General features: G+C 44.3%; 1 protein-coding gene across 1 annotated transcript in view; it reads right to left on the bottom strand.

Moving 5' to 3' along the window:
- Positions 1-7,984, bottom strand: part of LOC149468112 (uncharacterized) — a 33,522-nt gene extending 25,538 nt beyond the window's left edge. The window contains exon 1 of the mRNA XM_089670634.1: positions 6,017-7,984. Within this exon, the coding sequence (XP_089526760.1) occupies positions 6,017-7,823 (1,807 nt within the window). The 5' untranslated portion in view covers positions 7,824-7,984. The remainder of the gene's footprint in view (positions 1-6,016) is intronic.
- Between the last annotated feature and the right edge of the window lie 701 nt (positions 7,985-8,685).

Raw genomic sequence — 8,685 nt, forward strand, 5'->3', positions numbered from 1 at the left:
GAAATGGCTAAAGGCAAACATGGCAACAAAGCCTAATTATTTCCTAGCTTAACCTCAAATTAGGAGCAAAAGAAGGCTCAAGAGAACATTAACCTGGGGGACAAATTGTGAGCAGCTGCCTAGGTGACGGGAGCATCAGCTCTCAGGGTGGTCTTTGTTTTGCTGAGGTAAAATTGACCCGTTGGCGTTTTGGCAGTTCCTTTCTTGGGCTACGCTGGTCTCTCGGGGTGGGATCTCGTGAACGCTGTGATAGCGGAGGGCTGGCGACATCCAATAAATTATCATGTTGAAGGAATAGAAGGGCTTCCTCTGGATGTGCAAATGATTTAGGCTCTCCTGTAGGTGTGGTGAAGCGGAGTGTAGCAGGATACGCTAAGGTAAATTTGATCCCTTTTTTGAATAATATGCCGCAGATCTGTTGAAATGATTTTCTCTTACGAGAAACTTGTTGAGAATAGTCCGCAAATAGTAATAGCTTGTGACCGTCTAACTGTAGGGAGCGTGAGTTGTGGAAGGAATTGAGTATGGCCGACCGGTCAGCATAATTGAGATATTTGACTATTGTCGAACGGGGTGTGCGTCTGTTGTTGGAGGGTGCGCCCAAACGATGTGCCCGTTCAACCTGGCATGGAGTCGTGATACCTAAGGCTGCCAGTATGCGTTTAGAGCAGATATCAGACAATGAATCTGAATTGTAGGATTCTGGAAGGCCTATGACACGCAGGTTGTTCCTGTGAGAGAGGTTTTCTAGATCATCTAGTTTGTTCATTATGGTTTGTTGCGCCCGCTTTGAATGTGTGGCCCCCGCCTGTATCGCTTGGACCTCATCCTCCAGATCAGAGATGCGCTGCTCCGCTTCAGTTATGCGTTTGACATTTTCTCCCAGGTCCCTGCTCAGTTGTTCTATGCCCTGCGTAACGGCCCTGTCTACTGCCTCTGTGATGGTAGGTAGCAATAATGAGGCCACTGCCTGTGCAATTTTTTCATATTGGTCCATAGGACCACTGGTATCAGCCTGCCCTGGTGGAGAGGTGTGTGACAGTTGTGAGACCCCCCTACCTGCTCCTGGATATGCTGCAGGCTCAGTCTCCATGCCTGCCAGTCTGGCATCCGTGCTGTCGTCCCTGTTGCAGCTAATGCTAATGCTGCACTGATCGTGTGCGGCGGAAATTTTGGCTGCAAGAGGGGGAGAGATGTTCCCCAGGGACCGAGCCGCGGGATCAGGGCCGGGTGCCGCCGGCCGCAGATATCTATCCATCCGGGATCGGATGGGGGAGACTTAGAGGCACTCCCGTGCCTGACAGGTAGGTCCCTCGGTGCAGGGGGAGGTATTTATAAGCCGGTGTGTCCACAGCCGTGGGATCTGTCCCCTAGCTCATGCGGCTCCGGAACCGGAAGTGGATTTTTTAAATTTAAATCAGATTTTTTTTAAATAAAAAGCTTTTTGAGAAAAATATATTACCATCCAAAGGTTATTCCATCATGAAATAAAGATTCGTTTTTTAATTATGTAGAATAAGGCTGTATATGTTTAATTTTTTTGGTAAATAAATTCCATGAATCCATTCACAATGTCACGCTCTCCAGAGGTTTCTGGTACATAAATTCCATGACTCCATTCACAATGTCACGCTCTCCAGAGGTTTCTGGTACATAAATTCCATGAATCCATTCACAATGTCACGCTCTCCAGAGGTTTCTGGTACATAAATTCCATGAATCCATTCACAATGTCACGCTCTCCAGAGGTTTCTGGTACATAAATCCCATGAATCCATTCACAATGTCACGCTCTCCAGAGGTTTCTGGTACATAAATTCCATGAATCCATTCACAATGTCACGCTCTCCAGAGGTTTCTGGTACATAAATCCCATGACTCCATTCACAATGTCACGCTCTCCAGAGGTTTCTGGTACATAAATTCCCTGAATCCATTCACAATGTCACGCTCTCCAGAGGTTTCTGGTACATAAATTCCATGAATCCATTCACAATGTCACGCTCTCCAGAGGTTTCTGTAAGATTATTGGGCAGTTTCTCTGCCTACAAGATATTATCACAGATGTTGGTTTACTTTTGCAGTTCTCAAAACTGAATTGGACTCAGCGGAGATCACATGCCTCTTCTTCACAGCAAAAATGTTATAACAGGAACAGAGTTAAGAAAAAGACCTTCATCCTAACTTCTACAAACCGATGAATACAGAATCAACCCCTTCAGTGCGAAGGTGCAAGAAGTTCAGTGAATAGAATAGAAACAATATTTTCCTGATTGTTTGGAGTGGAATACATCTGCACAAGAAGAAAGTGAAACTAAGTGCGAGGAGGAAGGGGCCGACAGTGCGAGGAGGAAGGGGCCGACAGTGCGAGGAGGGAGGGGCCGACAGTGCGAGGGGGAAGGGGCCGACAGTGCGAGGAGGGAGGGGCCGACAGTGCAAGGAGGAAGGGGCCGACAGTGCGAGGAGGAAGGGGCCGACAGTGCGAGGAGGGAGGGGCCGACAGTGCAAGGGGGAAGGGGCCGACAGTGCGAGGGGGGAGGGGCCGACAGTGCAAGGAGGGAGGGGCCGACAGTGCGAGGAGGAAGGGGCCGACAGTGCGAGGAGGGAGGGGCCGACAGTGCGAGGGGGAAGGGGCCGACAGTGCGAGGGGGGAGGGGCCGACAGTGCGAGGAGGAAGGGGCCGACAGTTCGAGGAGGAAGGGGCCGACGGTGTGAGGAGGGAGGGGCCGACAGTGTGAGGAGGGAGGGGCCGACAGTGCGAGGAGGGAGGGGCCGACAGTGCGAGGAGGGACGGGCCGACAGTGCGAGGGGGAAGGGGCCGACAGTGCGAGGGGGGAGGGGCCGACAGTGCGAGGAGGGAGGGGCCGACAGTGCGAGGAGGAAGGTACCGACAGTTCGAGGAGGAAGGGGCCGACGGTGTGAGGAGGGAGGGGCCGACGGTGTGAGGAGGGAGGGGCCGACGGTGTGAGGAGGGAGGGGCCGACAGTGTGAGGAGGAGGGGCTGACAGTCTAAGTTTCTTAAAATATATATATTTTGTTTAGCCAAATTAGTTAACAAACATGGATGTTTAAGCGAATAACATCTGCTGGAATGTTGTTGTTTCAGTTGAATAAATCTATTTACATTGTTATTATTAAGGGAATGATTATTTTTCTCCTTCCTAAGTACAACAGAAAAGTTGTCCAAATAAGAATGATGAACCTATTAAACTGGGGATAAAAAAACTAATATGAAAAGTTGTTATTCTAAAAATCTTCATCTACTTGTATATTAAAGTTATACCAGAAGAATTAGTCTTTATGTAGAAAACTAGGATTTAAATCGTGATTTAAATCAGTTTGATTTAAATCAAATCCACCCTGATTCAAACCCATAGCCCGTCTTGAAAACGGGATGCTGCATATTGTGTCTATGTTCGGACTGTAATCCATATTTGTATGTACAGTGGGGATCGAAAGTTTGGGCACCCCAGCTAAAAATTTGTATTAATGTGCATAAAGAAGCCAAGGAAAGATGGAAAAATCTCCAAAAGGCATCAAATTACAGATTAGACATTTTTATATGTCAACAAAAGTTAGATTTTATTTCCATCATTTACACTTTCAAAATAACAGAAAACAAAAAAATGGTGTCTGCAAAAGTTTGGGCACCCTGCAGAATTTATAGCATGCACTGCCCTCTTTGCCAAGCTGAGACCTGCCAGTGTCATGGATTGTTCTCAATCATCGTCTGGGAAGACCAGGTGATGTCAGTCTCAAAGGTTTTAAATGCCCAGACTCATCTGACCTTGCCCCAACAATCAGCACCATGGGTTCTTCTAAGCAGTTGTCTAGAAAACTGAAACTGAAAATAGTTGACGCTCACAAAGCTGGAGAAGGCTATAAGAAGATAGCAAAGCGTTTTCAGATGTCAATATCCTCTGTTCGGAATGTAATTAAGAAATGGCAGTCATCAGGAACAGTGGAAGTTAAAGCAAGATCTGGAAGACCAAGAAAAATATCAGACAGAACAGCTCGCAGGATTGTGAGAAAAACAATTCAAAACCCACGTTTGACTGCACGATCCCTCCAGAAAGATCTGGCAGACACTGGAGTTGTGGTCACTATTCCACTATAAAGAGATACTTGTACAAATATGGTCTTCATGGAAGAGTCATCAGGAGAAAACCTCTTCTACGTCCTCACCACAAAAATCATCGTTTGAACTTTGCAAATGAACATATAGACAAGCCTGATGCATTTTGGAAACAAGTTCTGTGGACCGATGAGGTTAAAATTGAACTTTTTGGCCGGAATGAGCAAAGGTACGTTTGGAGAAGAAGGGGCACAGAATGTAATGAAAAGAACCTCTGTCCAACTGTTAAGCATGGGGTTGGATCAATCATGCTTTGGGGTTGTGTTGCAGCCAGTGGCACAGGGAACATCTCACGAGTAGAAGGAAAAATGGATTCAATAAAATTTCAGCAAATTTTGGATGGTAACTTGATGCCATCTGTGAAAAAGCTGAAGTTAAAGAGAGGATGGCTTCTACAAATGGATAATGATCCTAAACACACCTCAAAATCCACGGGGGATTACATCAAGAGGCGTAAACTGAAGGTTTTGCCATGGCCTTCACAATCTCCTGACCTCAACATCATTGAAAATCTATGGATAGACCTTAAAAGAGCCGTGCGTGACAGACAGCCCAGAAATCTCAAAGAACTGGAAGACTTTTGTAAGGAAGAATGGGCAAAGATACCTCAAACAAGAATTGAAAGACTCTTGGCTGGCTACAAAAAGCGTTTACAAGCCGTGATACTTGCCAAAGGGGGCAGTACAAGATATTAACTCTGCAGGGTGCCCAAACTTTTGCAGATGCCATTTTTTTGTTTTCTGTTATTTTGAAAGTGTAAATGATGGAAATAAAATCTAACTTTTGTTGACATATTATAAGAATGTCTAATCTGTAATTTGATGCCTTTTGGAGATTTTTCCATCTTTCCTTGGCTTCTTTATGCACATTAATACAAATTTTTAGCTGGGGTGCCCAAACTTTCGATCCCCACTGTATATTGATCAGCCTTAACTTTCCCAATAACATTATGTAAAAAAAAAAAAAGACCTTAAAACTTGTATTGATGAGAAAACTCCAAAATAGAAAGTCCTTCCAACTCTTACATAAACTCAAAAATGTGTTTAATAATAATATTGCATACAATTAGAAATAAAATATTGGAATTCAGAATGTTTAGATAATGTCCAAAAATATAGTTATGTTCTTGAGAAAAAAATTGTATGTAAAATTGTTTGTGTGAATCTGTAGTCTCCTCAGCCCAGCTTCTAAAAAGTGTGCCACCAAAAAGTCTTTGTTCTGCTCTATAAAGGAGCAATTCAGCCCCCACCTTCTCCTAAAAGTTGGCTGGTTTTCCTCTCTGGTTCTTATAGTCCCACAATAATATCTGGTGACAGATGTATAGAACAAACCTTCAGTCTTCTCCCCTCCCCTAGGAGGGAGTCTGAAAATTAATCCTTGGGACCTCTAATCAAACCTTCACTAATATTCCATCAGTCAGGGGGGATGGGATGTGTTACACATATATACTATACAGATATATATTCTCCCAAAAGTAATCTTAATATAAAAGTTATATCATATAGAAATATCCTAATCAAGAAATATTACAGTATAAAATGTGTATGCTTACCATGTATGAAATAGATTCTTACAATTCTCCTATTAGTGAAACTTTAGCTCCTCCCCACAGAGATGGGGGAGGGAAGCCAGCTAACCAATTCATGACTAATTACTACCACATGTTACTAGAATGTAGAGAACAAACCCAAGATATATATCCATATACATATGTATTCACATAGACTAACAATAGTCTGTTTATCTCACTTTTCCAAATCTAGAAAAATTGAAATATAATAAATCAATTATTTTATTAAGATCCAACACATTCATACATATGTTAGTAATGATATTAGGTTATGGAAGGCTTCTAACAGGAACATTTCCCTCACTCAGGACAGGAAAGTGGCTTCTTTCCCGTGTGAGACCTCTGATGTGTGTAAAGACTGGACTTCTTCAAAAAACATTTCCTGCAATCAAGACAGGAAAATGGCTTTTCAACCACATGAGACTTCTGATGTCTGACAAGTTTTGATTTTTCTGCAAAACATTTCCCACACTCCAAACAGGAATATGGCTTCTCCCCCGTGTGAGATCTCTGATGTGAGTAAAAACTGGACTTCTGTGAAAAACATTTCCCGCACTCAGGGCAGGAATACGGCTTCTCCCCTGTGTGATATCTTTGATGTGTGTTAAGACTGGACTTCTGTGAAAAACATTTCCCGCACTCAGAACAGGAATACGGCTTCTCCCCCATGTGAGATCTTTGATGTCTGTAAAGATCAGATGTCTGTGAAAAACATTTCCCACAATCAGAACAGAAATATGGCTTCTCCCCTGTGTGAGATCTCTGATGTATGTACAGATTGGACTTATCTGAAAAACATTTCCTGCACTCAGAACAGGAATATGACTTCTCCCCTGTGTGAGATTTCTGATGTTTCTGAAGACTGGACTTCACTGAAAAACATTTCCCGCATTCAGGACACGAATATGGCATTTCCCCCATGTGACATCTCTGATGTTTCTGAAGATTGGCCTTCGCTGAAAAACATACCCCGCACTCAGGACAGGAATACGGCTTTTCCCCTGTGTGAGACCTCTGATGTATGGAAAGACGGGACTTGCATGAAAAACATTTCCCGCACTCAGAACAGGAATACGGCTTCTCCACCGTGTGAGATCTCTGATGTGTGTAAAGATAGTACTTAGTTGAAAAACATTTCCCACACTCAGGACAGGAATACAGCTTCTCTCCCGTATGAGATCTCTGATGTGCGTAAAGATAGTACTTAGTTGAAAAACATTTCCCACACTCAGGACAGGAATACGGCTTCTCCCCCGTGTGAGATCTCTGATGTGTGTGAAGACCGTATTTCTGTGAAAAACATTTCCCGCACTGAGGACAGGAATATGGCTTCTCCCCCGTGTGAGATCTCTGATGCCTATTAAGACCAAATTTATAACGGAAACATTTCCCACACTCAGGACAGGAATACAGCTTCTCTCCCGTGTGAGATCTCTGATGTGCGTAAAGATAGTACTTAGTTGAAAAACATTTCCCACACTCAGGACAGGAATACGGCTTCTCCCCCGTGTGAGATCTCTGATGTGTGTGAAGACCGTATTTCTGTGAAAAACATTTCCCGCACTCAGGACAGGAATATGGTTTCTCCCCCGTGTGAGATCTCTGATGTGCGTAAAGATAGTACTTAGTTGAAAAACATTTCCCACACTCAGGACAGGAATACGGCTTCTCCCCCGTGTGAGATCTCTGATGTGTGTGAAGACCGTATTTCTGTGAAAAACATTTCCCGCACTCAGGACAGGAATATGGCTTCTCCCCCGTGTGAGATCTCTGATGCCTATTAAGACCAAATTTATAACGGAAACATTTCCCACACTCAGTACAGGAGAACTTCTTCCCTGTTGGAAGGCCGGCCCGGTCCCGCACAGTCTGAGGTTCCTCAGGATACGAGGAATCCGATGGTCCATCTACACTGGGTGGTGCCGGATGGACATTGGAGGGAGCCGGGTTTTCTCCTGGACTATACTCTGTGATGTCCTCATCTTCTACTTTCCAGTCTGGAGACAAAGTGAGACAATCCTTGGAGGTTTTCCTCATCTCCCGGCCATGGACTAAAATACAAAGAGGATTACTAGACAGGAGCTGATTGGTTCCCCCAAACCAGGACTCCACCCACATCAGGCAGCTTGGGCTCTGAGGAGCTTACAATTCCACCCTCAAGGGAACTAGGAAATGGCTCCTCTGATCTCCTACCAGGTCATTTCCTTATTCATGGACCTTAGTCAGAGAGTGAGGAAACAACCAGAACTGTCTTTTATAGGAGGGACAGTGATGAGGGGATTATAGGACGAGGGTCCCCACCCCCTCTATCACTCATCACCATCTTCCCAACACAAGAAGTACTGCACTTCCTTATTTACTCCATGATTTAGTCATGAAGAACAGCGGGGCTGAGCCCCACCAGAGGTCAGAGAGTGCGGATGGGGGGAGAACAACCAAGATGAAGACTGGACTGATCCTGAAGACCACCATCATTGGGGTATTGACTCCTCCCTCATTATCACTTTCTGTTTAAGGGTCCAAAGTTGGAGGATGTTATCACATTATTATCACCATGTAAAAGTCTGTGCTCCAATCACATCATCCGATATAAAATGTCCAGCTGGGAGGAAATGGGGGAACAAAAGAGAATACATATTATGTGTATATATAGCAGTGGGGGGAGGGGGAGAGCAGAAGTCAGGAGTATGTAATGTACAACATGGAGTATATAGTGCAGGGGTCAGGAGTATGTAATGTACAACATAGAGTATATAGTGCAGGGGTCAGGAGTATGGAATGTGCAACATAGAGTATATAGTGCAGGGGTCAGGAGTATGGAATGTACAACATAGAGTATATAGTGCAGGGGTCAGAAGAATGTAATGTACAACATAGAGTATATAGTGCAGGGGTCAGGAGTATGTAATGTACAAGATAGAGTATATAGTGCAGGGGTCAGGAGTATGTAATGTACAACATACAGTATATAGTGCAGGGG

Source organism: Staurois parvus, unplaced genomic scaffold (genome assembly GCF_062004578.1).
Source record: "Staurois parvus isolate SC_StPar_1 unplaced genomic scaffold, SC_StPar_1.0 ptg000092l, whole genome shotgun sequence".
NCBI lineage: Eukaryota > Metazoa > Chordata > Amphibia > Anura > Ranidae > Staurois > Staurois parvus.